General features: G+C 51.1%; 1 protein-coding gene across 2 annotated transcripts in view; it reads right to left on the bottom strand.

Moving 5' to 3' along the window:
• limd1a (LIM domains containing 1a) overlaps positions 1-7,548 on the bottom strand; it is a 74,353-nt gene extending 66,805 nt beyond the window's left edge. Inside the window, exon 1 of one of the 2 annotated variants that reach the window (XM_038796573.1) lies at positions 6,337-7,548. In XM_038796573.1, coding sequence (XP_038652501.1) covers positions 6,337-7,414 — 1,078 coding nt within the window. In that variant the 5' untranslated portion in view covers positions 7,415-7,548. The remainder of the gene's footprint in view (positions 1-6,336) is intronic. The other variant, XM_038796572.1, reaches the window with a different exon arrangement.
• Positions 7,549-18,566: the final 11,018 nt, after the last annotated feature.

The following is an 18,566-nucleotide window of genomic DNA, read 5'->3' on the forward strand; positions in this document are numbered from 1 at the left end:
CCCAGACCATCACACAAACCTGCCTCCCATCCATTGACTCCATCTACACCTCCCGCTGCCTGGGGAAAGCGGGCAGCATCAAATTTCCCTCCCACCCGGCTTACTCACTATTTCAACTTCTTCCATCGGGCAGGAGATACAGAAGTCTGAGAATACGCACAAACAGACTCAAAAACAGCTTCTCCCCGCTGTTACCAGACTCCTAAATGAGCCTCTGATGGACTGACCTCATTAACACTACACCCCTGTATGCTTCACCCGATGCCGGTGCTTATGTAGTTACATTGTATACCTTGTGTTGCCCTCTTATGTATTTTCTTTTATTTCCTTTTCATGTACTTAATGATCCGTTGACCTTCTCGCAGAAAAATACTTTTCACTGTACCTCGATACACGTGACAATAAACAAATCCAAACCAACAGTGTAAGGCTATGAAAATGCTCAGGCCTGTACGCGTAGCAGCCCACTTGATTGTTCACAACTGGGTTCCCCAAATTCAGCTGGTACGAGGTGATTGTACCCCCAGCAGCCTCCGCAAAGCTGCAACTTTAACCAAATTCGACTCGTAAACGTATTCCTCCAGCGGAACCGCTGCATTCAAAAAGCCCAGACCCCAGAACACATTTAAACTGGTACAGCACTGCTTTCAGTGGGGTCACTGACTGTAGAGTCAACAGCAGGGCCTTACAGAGAGCATCGCGGATCGGGTAAGTGAAACATTAACAAAGACCCGACTCAAAGAATTTCATTTGTTCAAAACACAAGTAAGTAGCAGTGATACATTTGTTGGCATTTTGTCTGTTATTTGCCCAGTGATTGGCCTTTTTTAAGTTCAGTCCGGTTGCAATGGTGATTTTAGCTTTTACATCAATGCTAAACTGGCGGTACGGTGGCACAGTGGTTAACACCGCTGCCTCACAATGCCAGGGACGTGGGTTCAATTCCAGCCTTGGGTGGAGTCTATATGTTCTCCCGGTGTCTGCATGGGTTTTCTTCCACAGTCCAAAGATGTGCAGGTTAGGTGGGGTTACGGGGGCTAGGACAAGGGAGTGGGCCTAGGTACGGACCTCTTTCAGAGGATTGTTGCAGATTCAATGGGCCGAACGTCCACCTTCTGCACTGTAGCGATTTGATGGTTCTAAAAGTGGGGAAGTGTAGTTTTGGTGTCCCAAACTACTTAGAAGGTGGAATTAAACAGGATCAGACTGGGCCAGGAGTCCAGCTTCAGACAAAGCGAACTTCCCACAGTTTTAATAATAATAATCTTTATTAGTATCATAAGTAGGCTTACATTATCACTGCAATGAAGTTACTGTGAAAATCCCCCAGTTGCCACATTCTGGTGCCTGTTCGGGTACACGGAGGGAGAATTCAGAAAATGAAAAATGAAAATCGCTTATTGTCACGAGTAGGCTTCAATTAAGTTACTGTGAAAAGCCCCTAGTCGCCACATTCCGGCGCCTGTCCGGGGAGGCTGGTACGGGAATCGAACCGTGCTGCTGGCCTGCTTTAAAAGCCAGCAATTTAGCCCAGTAAGCTAAACCAGCCCCAGAATGTCCAATTCACCTAACAGCACGTCTTTCGGGACTTGTGGGAGGAAACCGGAGCACCCGGAGGAAACCCACGAAGACACGGGGAGAACGTGCAGACTCCGCACAGACAGTGGCCCAAGCTGGGAATCGAACCTGGGACCCTGGCGCTGTGAAGCAACTGTGCTAACCACTATGCTACCCTGCTGCCCACTTGCTGGTTTATATGCATCTTTGAGATCACATGGCTCTTAAAAAAGAATGTCAACTACGCTGACAAGAGGGACCCCAGATAAACAACTCTTGCGCCTGATATTAATTCATCCTTGCTATGGGGCGGCACAGTGGAGCAGTGGTTAGCACTGCTGCCTCATGGCACCGAGGACCCGATTCGATCCCGGCTCCGGGTCACTGTCCATGTGGAGTTTGCGCATTCTCCCCCGTGTATGTGTGGGTCTCACCCCCACAACCCAAAGATGTGCAGGGTAGGTGGATTGCCCACGCTAAATTGCCCCTTAATTGGAAAGAAACTAATTGGGTACTCCAAATTATTTTTTAAAAATCATCCTGGTTTCAACTTTGGGTTCAGGTATTATTTTAAGTTAATTTTGATGGTGACTACTGATAGTTTAAGAAAATGTTGAATGGTGGAAGGATGGTTAACCAAGGGGCCGATTTGAGGACCAGAGGCAACCGGAGGAAACCATTTTTTTAAAAAAGAAAACACAGCAAGTTGCGATCTGGGATTGCCTGATAGGGTGATGGAAGCAGAGTTAGAGAGGTCTACAGCACAAACAAGGCCCTCCTGTCCATTGCTTCTGCATCGATCCAAAACAACCACCTCGGTATTCTAATCCCATTTTCCAACACTTGTCCCATAGCCTTGTCTGCCCGGAGATCACAAGTGCACTAAATGCCTCTTAAATGTTATGAGGGGGCAGCAGGGTGGCGCAGTGGTTAGCATTGCTGCCTCACGGCACCGAGGTACCCGGTTCGATCCCGGCTCTGGGTCACTGTCCGTGTGGGGTTTGCACATTCTCTCAGTGTTTGCGTGGGTTACACCCCCACAACCCAAAGATGTGCAGGGTAGGTGGATTGGCCACGCTAAATTGCCCCTTAATTGGAAAAAATTAATTGGATACTCTAAATGTTTTTTAAATATTGAGGGTCTCTGCCTCCACCACCATTTCAGGCAGCGAGTTCCAAACTCCCTCCATCCTCTGAAAAAAACATTTCCTCACGTCCCCTCTAAACCTCTTGCCCCTTATCTTAAATCTGGGCCCCTGGACATTGATCCCTCCACCAAGGGGAAAAGTTTCTTCCTGTCTACTCTATCCTCACAATTTTATACATCTCAGTCATGTCCCTCCTCAAGCTCCTCTGTTCCAAGGAAAACAACAACAATCTATCCAATTTCTCTTTTTACAAATTTAAGAGTATCCAGTTATTTTTTTCTCCAATTAAGGGGCAATTTAGCATGGTCAATCTACGTAGCTGCACATCTTTGGGTTGTGGGGGTGAGGCCCACGCAAAGACGGGGAGAATGTGCAAACGCCACACGGACAGTGACCCGGCAGTAGTGCTAACCACTGCACCAGCCTTCCAATCTCTCTTCATAACGAAAACATTCCAGCCCAGGAAACATCCTGGTGAATCGCCTCGGCACAGTGCTACCACACCCCTCCTATAATGCAGATTTCAGAAATGCACACAAGGTGGGCATCACAATAGAACAGTGGTTAGCACTGTTGCTTCACAGCGCCAGGGTCCCAGGGTCGATTCCCGGCTTGGGTCACTGTCTGTGCGGAATCTGCACGCTCTCCCCGTGACTGTGTGGGTTTCCTCCCACAAGTCCCAAAAGATGTGCTTGTTAGGCGAATTGGACATTCTGAATTCTCCCTCTGTGTACCCGAACAGGCGCTGGAATGTGGCTACTAGGGGATTTTCACAGTAACTTCATTGCAGTCTTAATTAACCTACTTGTGCCAACAATAAAGATTATACTCTAGCTGTGGCCCGACCAACATTTTATACAGTTCCAGCCTAACCTCCCTGCTTAAAGGCAAGCATATCATATGCCTTCTTAACCACGTGCCCTGCTACCTTAAGGGACAGGTGTACATCCCTCTGACCTCGGTGCTTCCCAGGATCCTGCCGTTTATCATGTATTCCCTTGCCTTGTTTGTCCTGCCCAAGTTCATCACCTCACACTTATTCGGATTGAATTCCATTTGCCACTGATCAGCCCATCTGACCAGCCCGTCTATATCCTCCTGTATTCGAGGGCTATCCTCCTCAATGTTTACCATACCAACAATTTTTGTATCATCCGCGAGCTTGCTAATCAATCCCCCTACATTCATGTCTAAATCATTTATATAAACCACGAACAGCAAGGACCCCAATACTGATCTCTGTGGGACCCCACAGACAGGCTTCCAGTCAGAACAACGCCCCTCAACCATCAGCCTCTGCTTCCTGCCACTCAGCCAATTCTGGATCCAATTTGCCAAATTTCCTTGGATCCCACGGGCTCCTACCTTCGCTATCAGTCTCCCATGTGGAACCTTCTCAAAAGCCTTGCTGAAGTCCAAGTAGATACATCAAATGCATTGCCCTCATCTATGCACCTGGTCACGTCTTCGAAAAATTCAATCAAGTTGGCCAGGCATGACCACCTCCCCCACCTCCTTAACAAAACCATGTTTTTGATTAATCCTTGCCTCTCCAAAAGCAGATTTATTCTGTGTCTCAGAATTGCTTCTAATAGTTTTCCTAACACTGATGTTAGACTGACTGGCCTGTAGTTTCCTGGCTTATCACTTCCACCCTTCTTGAATGATGGTGCCACATTGGCTATTCTCTAATCCTCCAGTACCTCTCCTAAGGGAAGTGAGGAATTGAAAATTATTGCCGGCGCCCCTGCTATTTGCTCCCTTGCCTCACTCAGCAACCTGGGATACATTTCATCCGACCCTGGAGATTCATCAAATTTTAAGCCTGCCAGACCACTCAGAATCTCCTCCCTCTCTTATGTTAATCTCTTTAAATCACAGCATTCCTCTCCAATTTCTATACCCACATTCATCGGTAACTCCTAAATGAGGGTTTCTGCCCCCACCACCCTTTCAGGCAGCAAGTTCCAGACTCCCACCACCTTCTGGGTGAAAAGGTTTTTCCTCACATCCCCTTTAAGGGAAATAATTTACAGAGCTACGACAGAAAGAGCAGGGACACTGGGCTACTCGGATCTGTACAGCACAGGTATGATGGATGGAGTGGCCTCCTTCTGTGTTGTTTCATTCCATCGTGAATGAACGACTCGCATTTCTTTTGATACATTTAGCGTACCCAATTATTTTTACCCCCAATCCACCTACCCTGCACATCTTTGGGTTGTGGGGGTGAGACTCACGCAGACACGGGGAGAATGTGCAAACTCCACATGGACAGTGACCCAGGGCCGGGATTCGAACCCAGGTCCTCAGTGCCGTGAGGCAGCAATGCTAACCACTGCGCCACCGTGCCGCCCTCACGACATGCATTTACCTAGCACGTTTCATGGCCAGTGGACATGTTAAAATGCTGTACAGCCAGTGAAGGATTGTAGTCGCTGCTGTAATGTGGGAAATGCAGCAGGCAATATGTAAACAGCCAAGATCCTACAACAGCAATAATGTCATAGGGAGATAATGTTCGTTTTTGGCAATGTTGATTGAAGGATAAATATTGACCAGGGTTCTGAGGATAACTCTCCTGGCCTTCTTCGAAATGACGCCATGGGATCTTTCACACCCATCCTGGCAGGTAAATGGTTTTAACTCCTCCGACAGTGCGGCACTCCCTTAGCAGCGCACTGGACCGCCATCCTCGGTTTGTGTCCTCAAGTCTCTTTGTACAAACATTGACTGTGAAACCTTATCTGGATAGTTTCACGGATAACCTTTTGTAAACATTCATCCTTGAATGGCTCCATCTCTATAACATGCGAGGGATAAGATCATCACGCTGCTGACAAATGAACGATGGGAATGAAGTTTAAACCTTCGCAAATGTCCGCTGTTCACCATGGGGAAAGGCGGGGGGGGGGAGGTGACCCACTCTCTGTTGCGCTGGTAGCGGGTAATAATCTTTTTACTATCGTCACAAGTAGGCTTGCATTAACGCTGCAATGAAGTTACTGTGAAAAGCCCCTCGTCGCCGCACTCCGGCGCCTGTTCGGGTACACGGAGGGAGAATTCAGAATGTCCAAATAACCTAACAGCATGTCTTCCGGGACTTGTGGGAGGAAACCGGAGCACCCGGAGGAAACCCACGCAGACACAGGGAGAACGTGCAGACCGTCCGCACAGACAGTGACCCAAGCCGGGAATCGAACCTGGGTCCCTGGCGCTCTGAAACAACAGTGCTAACCACTGTGCGACCGTGCCGCCCAACTCTTGTTCTGTAACCAAAAGAATGCTGGGTGAGGAATTAACTTCACCCACCTTCTCCCAGACTCAACAGGATGATCAGGCCACCTGGGGGGGGGGGGGGGGGGGGGGGGGAGGAGAGAAGTAATTCCACTTGTACAAACGCACAGAGAAATGGGACATACTGTCTGTAGACAAGTGCAATAACTTACTGTTATGTACTTTTACAACATTTTGAGAGCATATTTTGGGGGAACAAAATCAATTTCCAACAACAGCTTGAAATCCACAACAGCAGCAAAACAGACACACTGCAAACTGCCTGAAATAGACAGGGATTCACACAACAAAAAGCTCCTGCAGCGACAACACTGAAGGCAAAGAATAATCTCACCGAAATATTCCGCTTTGGGGTTTGCGTCCATTTCCTGCTCCAGCCTTTGGGTGAGAGCTTCCAGTTTGAGTTCAGCCCTGGACGCTCCGCTCTCCGGCTGGATGTGAAGGGTGTGCCCGGGCAGGCGGACCCTGCAGGCGGGCTCCTCGCCAGCCAGCGGCGCCGGGCTGCAGTCGGAAAGGTGCGGGAAGGCGGCCCGAGGGAGGTGGCATTGCCCCGGGCTGGCAGGGGAAGGGGAGGTGCTGGCGGGCAGCCGGGACTCGGGCTCGGGCTGGGCTGGAGGGGCCGGGGATCCCGCCCAATTCAGGGGCTCCCTGCCGGGGAGCGGGGCGCGGTGCCCATTGGGGTGGGCAGGGCTGGGCAGGGGGTGGGCAGGGCTGGGCAGGGGGCTGCCCGGGGGGCTGGCACCCTGGCTGGGGGTCTTTGGGGGGCTGTAGGGCACTTGGGCAAAGTGCAGGAGGCTGGACCTGGGGCTGCCCAGGCTGGACCTGGGGCTGGGGGTGAGGGTGGGGGTAGACCTCAGGCTATGGGCACCCCCACCCTGCCTACTGGGGCTGGAAGGGGGGTGCTCACAGGGGGAGACCAGGCTGGACCTGGGGCTGCTCCAACTGGACCTGCCGCTAGGCTGCGGGTAGAGGGGCTGAAGGGCCTGCGGGCTAGCCCCAGCCGGCTGCTCCGGCCCAGGGTACCTGTCCCAGCTGGAGCCGGGGCTCAGCTCCTGCGAGAAGCGGTTGGGGACTCGGGGAGCCTCGGCCCCGCTGACCGGGGGCTTGGCGGAAATCTCGCCGCTCAGGCGCTTGTGCAGGCGGGGAGCTCGCTCCGGGCAGCCGGGGGGCTGCAGCTCAGGCTGGCTGGGGGGGTTCGAGCCCCCATTCAGCCCCATCAGCAGCATCTCCTCCTGCTGCCTCTGCAGGTGGATCCTGCCCATCTTAGCGGCGAAAACCCTCCGCGTCTCCTCAAACTCGGGTTTGCAAACTTCCCGCTTCACCCGGAACAGCCCGTCCTTGGAAGCTTCGTACATGTTCAGGTCCTCCATAAACTTGCTGGCCTCCAAACCCAGGTCCTCATATCTATCCATGGGGCCAACTGGGAGGGAGCCTGGACCCCCCCAAACTGCACAATCCTGCACTGCAGAGAGAGGGAGGGAGAGAGAGAGAGAGAGAGAGGGAGGGAGAGAGAGAGAGGGAGAGAGAGAAAAGGAGGAAGGAGGGGGGAGAGAGAGAGAGAGAAAGAGGGGGAGAGAGAGAGAAAGAGGGGGGAGAGAGAAAGGAAGAGAGAGAAAGAGGGGAGAGAGAAAGAGAATGGGGGTGAGAGAATGGGGGGGTGAGAGAATGGGGGGGTGAGAGAATGGGGGGGTGAGAGAATGGGGGGGTGAGAGAATGGGGGGGTGAGAGAATGGGGGGGTGAGAGAATGGGGGGGGTGAGAGAATGGGGGGGGTGAGAGAATTGGGGGGGAGAGAGAATTGGGGGGGTGAGAGAATTGGGGGGGAGAGAGAATGGGGGGGAGAGAGAATTGGGGGGGTGAGAGAATTGGGGGGTGAGAGAATTGGGGGGTGAGAGAATGGGGGGTGAGAGAATTGGGGGTGAGAGAATGGGGGGGGTGAGAGAATGGGGGGGGTGAGAGAATGGGGGGGTGAGAGAATGGGGGGGTGAGAGAATGGGGGGGGGTGAGAGAATGGGGGGGGGGTGAGAGAATGGGGGGGGGGGTGAGAGAATGGGGGGGTGAGAGAATGGGGGGGGTGAGAGAATGGGGGGGTGAGAGAATGGGGGGGGGTGAGAGAAGGGGGGGGTGAGAGAATGGGGGGGTGAGAGAATGGGGGGGTGAGAGAATGGGGGGGGTGAGAGAATGGGGGGGGGGTGAGAGAATGGGGGGGGGTGAGAGAATGGGGGGGGGTGAGAGAATGGGGGGGGGGGAGAGAAGGGGGGGTGGAGAGAATGGGGGGTGAGAGAATGGGGGGGGTGAGAGAATGGGGGGGGTGAGAGAATGGGGGGGTGAGAGAATGGGGGGGGTGAGAGGAAGGGGGGGGGTGAGAGAATGGGGGGGGTGAGAGACTGGGGGGGTGAGAGAATGGGGGGGGTGAGAGCATGGGTGCGGTGAGAGAATGGGGGGGTGAGAGAATGGGGGGGGTGAGAGAGAGAATGGGGGGAGAGAGAGAGAATGGGGGGGGTGAGAGAATGGGGGGGGGAGAGAATGGGGGGGGTGAGAGAATGGGGGGGTGAAGAGAAATGGGGGGGTGAGAGAATGGGGGGGGTGAGAGAATGGGGGGGGTGAGAGAATGGGGGGTGAGAGAATGGGGGGGGTGAGAGAATGGGGGGGTGAGAGAATGGGGGGGGTGAGAGAATGGGGGGGGGTGAGAGAATGGGGGGGTGAGAGAATGGGGGGGTGAGGAGAATGGGGGGGGTGAGAGAATGGGGGGGGTGAGAGAATGGGGGGGGTGAAGAGAATGGGTGGGGGGTGAGAGATGGGGGTGGGTGATGAGAATGGGGGGGGTGAGAGAATGGGGGAGGTGAGAGAATGGGGGGGGGGGTGAGAGAATGGGGGGGGTGAGAGAATGGGGGGGTGAGAGAATGGGGGGGTGAGGAAAGGACGGAGAGGGGGGGAGGAGAGGGAGAGACGGAGGAGAGGGGAGAGACGGAGAGGGGAGAGAGTGCCCAGAGGAGAGGGGGAGAGAGAGTGCCCAGAGGAGAGAGAGTGTGCCCAGAGGAGAGGGAGAGAGAGAGTGCCCAGAGGAGAGAGAGAGTGCCCAGAGGAGAGGGGGAGAGGGAGAGTGCCCAGAGGAGAGGGGAGAGAGAGAGAGTGCCCAGAGGAGGGGAGAGTGCCCAGAGGAGAGGGGAGAGAGAGAGAGAGTGCCCAGAGGAGAGGGAGAGAGAGAGAGAGTGCCCAGAGGAGAGGGGGAGAGGGAGAGTGCCCAGAGGAGAGGGGAGAGAGAGAGAGTGCCCAGAGGAGGGGAGAGTGCCCAGAGGAGAGGGGAGAGAGAGAGAGAGTGCCCAGAGGAGAGGGGAGAGAGAGAGTGCCCAGAGGAGAGGGGAGAGAGAGAGAGTGCCCAGAGGAGAGGGGAGAGTGCCCAGAGGAGACAGGAGACAGAGAGAGTGCCCAGAGGAGGGGGGAGAGAGAGAGAGTGCCCAGAGGAGAGAGGAGACAGAGAGAGTGCCCAGAGGAGGGGGGGGAGAGAGAGAGAGAGTGCCCAGAGGAGAGAGGAGACAGAGAGAGTGCCCAGAGGAGGGGGGAGAGAGAGTGCCCAGAGGAGAGGGAGAGAGTGCCCAGAGGAGAGGGAGAGAGAGAGAGAGAGTGCCCAGAGGAGAGGGAGAGAGAGAGTGCCCAGAGAGGGGGAGAGAGAGAGTGCCCAGAGGAGAGAGAGAGAGAGTGCCCAGAGGAGAGGGGGAGAGAGAGAGTGCCCAGAGGAGAGAGAGAGAGAGTGCCCAGAGGAGAGGGGGAGAGAGAGTGCCCAGAGGAGAGGGAGTGCCCAGAGGAGAGGGAGAGAGAGAGAGAGTGCCCAGAGGAGAGAGGGAGAGAGAGAGAGTTCCCAGAGGAGAGAGAGAGAGAGTGCGCCCAGAGGAGAGGGGGGGAGAGAGAGTGCCCAGAGGAGAGGGGGAGAGAGAGAGTGCCCAGAGGAGAGGGAGAGTGCCCAGAGGAGGGGGAGAGGGAGAGTGCCCAGAGGAAAGGGGGGAGAGAGAGAGAGTGCCCAGAGGAAAGGGGAGAGAGAGAGAGAGTGCCCAGAGGAAAGGGGAGAGAGAGAGAGAGAGAGAGTGCCCAGAGGAAAGGGGAGACAGAGAGAGTGCCCGGGGGGGGGGGGGGGGGGGGGGAAGAGAGAGAGAGAGTGCCCAGAGGAGAGGGAGAGAGAGTGCCCAGAGGAGAGGGAGACAGAGAGAGTGCCCACAGTGGCTGCTCACAGGAGCTGGATGAACTCAGTGAGGAATTTCATTCAGCGATTGCCACCCACTCTGGAGTCCAACCCAAAGTTGTCCCTGTCCATTTCCACAGTGGATCAAACCCGAATGCAGGGCTGGGAGCTCAGACTGGGCAGCTGCTCAGGAATCTCTGCAGGTTCCCATGTCCCAGGGATTGGAGCTGCCTCTTTCTTCTTCTCCCTCCTTTCCCCACACGAGTGGCCTCTCGATCCACTTCCCGGCTTTCTCCAACCCGCAATGCGGAAGTCTTCCAACAACAACAAAACTTTTCCCAAAGAAAAAAAAGTTTGTAAAAAGTTTTCCTTTGCACACCAAAGTTCCAGCCAAAGTGGCACTAAGTTGCCCGGCTGCAGCCCCAGCCCCCAGGCAGCCACCTCTGTGACTGAGACAAGTCTCAGGGACTAGGGTTGAAAGAGTTTGAAGAATGTGGCGGACGGGCACAGAGGCAGGGAGATGTCTCACTGGGAACAAATAGAGATCAATGCGCGGAATCCGGAGCCCAGACACAGCGGGACTCTTTGCTCTTAAAGGCGCAGGCACACTTTACAAACCGCCTGTTTGAACTGTGTGAAAATAAACTTGTTGATGAGAAACCTGAATAGTGTGCCTTTGTTTCGTGAGGGCTGTTAAGTTCTGACTTAAAGATTCATTATTCATGCTTCCTTTAATTGTAAATAGATGCAGTTAACTGCGAACTGAGGTAGATTATGTAAATTGTACATTTTTGTCGACATGCCTGACCCTCAAACCCTCTTTACATTTGTCCAGAACCTGCAAACAGGCACACTCCAAGTGAAGCGGAATGTGCAGCGTGCTGTAAAGGCTTGCATTTATATAACGCCTCTCACAACCAAAGCACTTTAAACCAAAGAAGTACTTTTGAGGTACTCCACTGTGATGTAGAAAGCTCGGCAGCCAATTTGCACACAGAAAGCTCCCACAAACAGCAGTGTGACCGTGACCAGGTCAACTCTTCCTGCCTCAATGTCAAATTTTTATTTTATAACAGTCCCGTGAAACACCCCAAGATGTTTTATGATGTGAAATGTGCTATATATAAATGTAAGTTGTTGCTGCAATTCATTTTTTTTTGGGTAATGGTGGTTGAAGGATTAATATCGTCCAGGTCACCCCCCACCCCACCCGCTCTTTTCCACAATAGTCCCGTGGGATCTTTTACAGCCACCCGAGAGGGCAGAAAGGGTCTTTCTATAACTTCTCAATTGGAAGTCAGTACCTCTGACAGTGCAGCACTCCCAACGCACCGCACCAGAGTGTCAACCTTCATGCTTGTGCTCAGGTGGGTTAGCACGGTGCCGAGGTCCCAGGTTCGATCCCGGCTCTGGGTCACTGTCCGTGTGGAGTTTGCACATTCTCCCCGTGTTTGTGTGGGTTTCGCCCCCCCACGACCTAAAAGATGTGCAGGGTAGGTGGATTGGCCCCTTAATTGGACAAAATGAATTGGGTACTCTAAATTTATTTTTTAAAAGTTTGTGCTTAGGTCCCCTGAGGCCAACGCTAACCTATAACCTTCTGCCTCAGAAGTAAGAGTGATATCCCCTAAACCATGACTAGCGCCATTCCAACATTTTGCTTCAATGCCAATTTCACATATCTTTACTAGTTTGTTATAAACCATTAATGATCATCCTTGTGGCTACTTTGGGCAGGATTGCCAATCTAGAGCGAAGGATAAAGTGGGTCAAGCGTGATGTCGAGCCAAACCTCAAAAGTATCCCCTGAGTCCGAAATCCCAAAAGTCCAAAAGCCTTGAAACGCTGTTGGTCAATTGAAATTGACAGCCAGAATGTGGAGTTAACAGGTCTGATTACAGATGTTGGTCTATCTCTGTCGATGATGTGGAGATGCCGGCGTTGGACTGGGGTGGGCACAGTAAGAAGTCTTACAACACCAGGTTGAAGTCCAACGGGTTTGTTGGGAATCACTAGCTTTCGGAGCGTAGCTCTTTCCTCAGGTGAATGAAGAGGTGGATTCCAGAAACATTTATATAGACAAAGTCAAAGATGCAAGATGATACTTTGAATTCAAGCATTTGCAGGTAATTAAGTCTTTACATTTCCAGAGAGAGGGTAATCCCAGGTTAAAGAGGTGTGAATTGTCTCAAACCAGGACAGTTGGTAGGATTTTGCAAGCCCAGGCCAGATGGTGGGGGGGGTGAATGTAATGTGACATGAATCCAAGGTCTCGGTTGAGGACGTACTCATGTATACAGAACTTGGCTGTACATTTCTGTTCGGCGATTCTGCATTGTAAGAGTTCTAACTATCTCTGTTGAGAGGTCTCAGAAATGAGTTTTCTTCATTTTGTTCAGTTTTGGAAATGGTGAAAGTAAACATTTTACAAATGAAGGCGTATCTGGAATAAAAAACAATCACCTGAGACGTTCTCCATTATCACGGCATGATTGTGAATAGTATTTTGCAGTTTTCTGTTACGATACTCCCTCCAGACGTATGCCAACTCCCAATTACCCCCTCCACTGCGATGTCATGCCAAATGTGTCGTAAAACCCCAGCAGCCATATTCCAACACTGCCACCATCCAGCCACCCACTCCTGTTCAATCAAAGTCCAGGAGACCCCAGCTCCCCTCCTCCAATCGTGATAAATGTAAAATCCGTCCTTTTCTTAATTTATTCTTGGGATGCTGGTATCATTGGCAAGGCCAGAATTTGGGACACGCCTTGGGAAAGTGGGCAGCATAATCAAAGACCCCTCCCACCCGGGTTAATCTCTCTTCTAACCTCTTCCATCGGGCAGGAGATACAAAAGTCTGAGAACACGCACTAACAGATTCAAAAACAGCTTCTTCTCCGCTGTTACCAGACTGCTAAATGACCCTCACGCCGACTGAACTGATCTCTCCACGCTGCTTCTCTTTTTTTCCTTGTATAAATTTAGAGTACCCAATTCATTTTTTTCCAATTAAGGGGCAATTTAGTGTGGCCAATCCACCTAGCCTGCACATCTTTGGGTTGTGGGGGCGAAACCCACGCAAACACGGGGAGAATGTGCAAACTCCACATGGACAGTGACCCAGAGCCGGGATCGAACCTGGGACCTCGGCGCCATGAGGCCGCAGTGCTAACCCACTGCGCCACCGTGCTGCATCTTCTCTACTCTTCTGTATGCTTCACCCAATGCCCGTGTCTATGTATTTACATTGTGTATTTATGTATGTCCTGTGTTTTATCATGTGTGGAATGATCTGTCTGAACTGTACGCAGAACAATACTTTTCACTGTACCTCGGTACATGTGACAATAAATCCAAATCCATATTTATTCCAGATGGTTATTCCATCCCAAAGTGCTCTGAAGCAGTGGTCTGCTGAACCATTTCATACACGTTAACCACCTTGCTGTGGGACTGGCGCCACATGTAGGCCAGGCCAGGCAATGACAGCAGATTTCCTTTCCTAAAGGACATCAGTGACCATTTGGGTTTTTATGGCAATTCAATTGTTTCATGATCATTATGACTAGCTTTTTATTCCAGATATATTAATTAAACTACCCCAGCTAACAGGCAGCGATTTAAAATAATATTCTAGAGCATTCAGCTGGGTCTCTGGATTACTAGCCCAGTGACATTACCACTGGGCAACCCCCCCCGTCCATGCTACTTGGCCTGTAGCCGAGTGTCCAGGGGTGGCGTAACTGTTCAGTATTTAGCTTGAGGGAGGCTCGTTTATTATTGGAAGTTTAGTTATAGTTTGGGAGGTGTTTGTTAATTTTAGGCCCAGATTAATGACAGCATTGTTATTTTGACGGTTGCTTGGCATCTATAATAAAGTGTGACTTCTGGTGTGTGATATTTGGAATATTTTGGACAGGTGAAGATAAACAGGTGTTCCATAAATGCCGACCATGTATCTCTCATGTTGTTTTTCACAGTCACCTTGCCATAAGGCCTCAGCTAGAAAATTGGTCAGAATACAAATTAAAACATAGGTAAAGGAGTATATCAAAGTTAGTTGGAGGAAAAAAAGAAGTGCTGCGGGATTCTCCGTCGGCGGGATTCTCCGCTTTGCCGGCAGCGCACCCACACCTGCGGATTTCCAACGGCGTGGGATGGCCATAATGGGAGACCCCATTGGCCGGATGCCAGAACGGAAGATCCCACTGCCGGTGGGGGAGCGCCGCCCCGGAAAACGGGGCTGGCAGGACGGAGAATCTGATTTGTGATCTCAACAGAATTACGGATAAAGCAGTAGAATTCAAACAGAAATGTGCCTGTAAAAATCCCAGAACATAATGCCATAAATTTGAAATTTTTCTTGACATTTTTGGCATGAACGACCTTATGACTCACTATGAAAAACAACATGAGAGATACGTGGTCGGCATTTATGGAACACCTGTTCATCTTCACCTGTCCAAAATATTCCAAATATCACACACCAGAAGTCACACTTTATTATAGATGCCAAGCAACCGTCAAAATAACAATGCTGTCATTAATCGGGGCCTAAAATGAATAAACACCTCCCAAACTATAACTAAACGTCCAATAACAAACGAGCTTCCCTCATGCTAAATACTTAACAGTTACGCCACCCCCAGGCACAAGGCTACAGGCCAAGTGCTGGAAAATGGGGTTAGAATACTTTGGTGGTTGTTTTTGACCAGCAGATACGATGGACCGAAGGGCCTTTTCTGTGTGGCAGACCTCTATGACTCTGTGACTCGAAGTGACTTTATTCTGCATTTCCTGCTGGGAAGAGAGTTCGAGGGAGCACAGTTTCAAAATAAAGGGTCTCCCTTTTAAGATGGAGACAATAAGGAATGTCTTCTCTTAGAGGGTCGTTAATCTTTGGAATTCTCCAGGGCCAGGGAAGGTGGAGGCTGGGTCATTGAATATAGTCAAACTTCAGTGAGACTAATTTTTTGATCTACATGGGAGTTAAAGCTTTGTGTGTGGGGGTGGGGGGGAAATAACGTTGAGGCCACATCAGATAGGTGGTGAAGTTGTTGAATGGCGGAGCAGGCTCGAGGGGCCAAATGGCCTTCTCGTGCTCCTATTTATTATAGTCTTATTTGCTGAACAGCAATTAGAGTTTGTGACCTAAAAGGGACATGCCTGGGGTGGCACGCGGCACAGTGGTTATCACTGCAGCCTACAGCGTTGAGGACCCGGGTTCGAATCCCGGCCCTGGGTCTCTGTCCGTGTGGAGTTTGCGCATTCTCCCCGTGTCTGCGTGGGTTTCACCCCCACAACCCAAAGATGTGCCGGGTAGGTGGATTGGCCACGCTAAATTGGCCCTTAATTGGAAAAAAACCATAATTGGGTACTCTAAATTTATTAAAAAAGAGAGACATTCCTTCATCTTAGCAACAGATTAATATTCTTTGTATTGCACAGCATTACGTTTATCATCCAAGTTATCATCACCAGTCCCTTTCAGTTACAATAGGACCGATCGATGGAGGGGGTGGGAGAGTGGGAATCAGCAAATGCAAAACAGAATACATTGGAATGAACGTGTTCAAATGCACCATCTGAACCCCCCCCTTCCTGAGACTGGCACAACTCAGGTGCAACGGACAGAGCAGGGTGATGGGGCAACACCAGTGCCACTCAAAAGTAGGCCGGGGCCCTCCAGGGACGCCAGCCAAGGGTATCTCAGGCAGCAGGGCGTGGAAGATAGCATGTCTCTCTGATGTGCATCCTGAGCTCTCCGAGACATAGTGGGAGTGTTTGCAAGCGTAAGGAGTTGTAGGGGCATGGTGTGGGCAAGTTAGGCACAGGTAGTTTTGGGGAATTATCACTTGTAATATGTCACCGAATTGAATATTATTGTTCTTCGCCACCGTAACACCTCACATTCTTTAACCTCCCCCCCACTCCCAGTGGCAGGGTGCAGCACCCCAGCTGGTCACAGCCGTTCTCACTGGGCCTCCATGTCCACCAGCCAATTAGGCCCATTCAGTCCGAATGCTTCACTCGCAGTGATAGGACTCAGGCGTGATTCAGTGAACCCTAGACCCTCGCTCCTAATCCCTCTCCAGGGCTAAGGGACAAAGGAATGAAGGGCCAAATCTCACTCAGACATGAGCCGGGGAGTCAGCATGCCGGCAGCAGACAGACGGGGGTCAGATCTAAGCAGCGGGTGAGGAGCATCAGAGACCATTCCTCACTCAGAGTCGTCATCACCCTCCTGCATTGACCTTGCAGCAGGCACTCTCCAGCCCCAGCAGCCTCATGACTTAGATCGCTGCAACCTTCATCCCCTTGTCGCAGAAGGCTCACAATGTCCTGGGGTGGGAGGCTGAGGGTGTCGCGCTATTGGATAAACACGCTGGTTCACGATGCGGGAGGCGATGAAAGCATCCCGAGCCCTCCTGCCCATGTGGAACCTTGCCCCTACATGGCCTCCATCCTTTGGCTCCTTAGCGGCTTCTTCCTTGACCCCTCCTGAACGTTCCCCTATCCAAGGAAATGTGGCATTCCTCGAGTTCTTCCCCATGAAGGACGCTGCCCCGCTACAGACTCAAGTTACATTGGGCACAGCAGAGCACCATGACGTGGGAGGCCCTCTGGGGGCTGTACTGAATGGACCCACTGGACCGGTCAAGGGAGCAGAATCACAAGTTGAGGAGGCCGATGCACAGCTCTATCACAGACTGAATCAGCTTCCCCCGCCCAATCAGTCAATGCAGTCCAGATCAAATATGGAGTCACCAACCATACAAAAACAAACAACTTGCATTTATATAGCACCTTTAACAGAGTAGAACCAATGTGACACTGAGCCACACAAGAAGATTTGGGGGACTTTGTACCCATAATGTGAGTTTCTGTGAATGACATAACAAACATATGAAGAGGGCTCTCAGACGAACGCATCCCTCCGCCATTCAACATTATTATAACTATACAACATTTTCTTTTTTTTAAATAAATTTAGATTACCCAATTATTTTTTCCAATTAAGGGGCAATTTAGCGTGGCCAATCCACCTACTCTGCACATTTTTGGGTTGTGGGGGCGAAACCCACGCAGACACGGGGAGAATGTGCAAACGCCACACGGACAGTGACCCAGAGCCGGGATCGAACCTGGGACCTCAGCGCCGTGAGGCGGTTGTGCCAACCACTAGGCCACCGTGCTGCCCCACTACACAACATTTTCTTGAGGCTTTTCCCTGCCTGATGCTCTGCAACTACAAAGCTGGGGGAAAAAAACGTGCTTTTTTTTTAAATTAAGGGTTCCCATCTCACTGAGGAGGCTTCAGGTCGGTTCACATCCAACAACCTGCTCTGAAAACTCTGCCCATATTTTGACAGCTGTGGCAATTTGCACCACAGCAGTTGAAATAATCCACAACAGCCTAAAACAATGGACAGCATCCTTAATTTAAAAAAAACCAGACTAATCTGAAACAAAATTAAATTTGCCCTACCTCCCAGTGCTAATGGATCCTTTAAAATATTTGCAGGATCCAGATCCAGAACTGCATCTTCCTTGGGTTATATCTTTTCCGTGTACAAAATTTTGATGAAATCCGTCCATTCGTTTTTGAGATATATTGTTTACCAACAGACAAACAGGGTTGAAAACATTAACTCTGCCCACAACAGAAGCCCAATTTAATAGGACTGGCAGTGTTGTACAAAAGAGAAATTAGCACACAGTTCCTCCCCATCCCTTCAAACCATTGAAAGCTATGACTCCTATACAGGAGTCGGTTAGCTTGGGTGGCTGGCTCGTGGTGTGGAACAACGGCAACAGTGCGGGTTCAATTCTCGCATTGGCTGAGGTGTGATGACCCTCATGTTAAATCACCACCAGTCAGCGCTCCCTCAAAGGGAAAAGCAGCCTATGCCCCTCTGAGACTGTGGCTACACTTACATGTAACACCCCGCTTTAGGAAGGATATGAAGGCATTGGCGAGATGCAGAGAAGATCCGTGAGGGACTTTGGTTATGCAGATGGCTTGGTGAAGATTGTTCTCCTCAGAGAAGAGAGGATTAAGTGGAGATTTTGATGGAGTTTGACAGTATCATGAGGGACAGAATGGATAGGGAGAAACTGTTCCCATTGGCAGGATGGTCGAGAACAAGGGAACTCTGATTTGAGGTGATTGGGAAAAGAAGCAGGGGTGATGTGAGGAGAGGACATCTTTACCCAGCAAATGATTAGGATCTGGAATGCGCTGCCTTGAGAGTGTGGTGGAGGTAAATTCAACCTTGGCCTCCAATGGAGAATGGGACAACGATCTGAAGGGAAAATATTTGCAGGGTCATGGGGAAGAGGTGGTTTGGGGGAGGCGGGGATGGTGCTTGCTAGCCGAGTTGT

The sequence above is a fragment of the Scyliorhinus canicula genome, chromosome 5 (genome assembly GCF_902713615.1).
Source record: "Scyliorhinus canicula chromosome 5, sScyCan1.1, whole genome shotgun sequence".
In the NCBI taxonomy this organism is placed as follows: domain Eukaryota; kingdom Metazoa; phylum Chordata; class Chondrichthyes; order Carcharhiniformes; family Scyliorhinidae; genus Scyliorhinus; species Scyliorhinus canicula.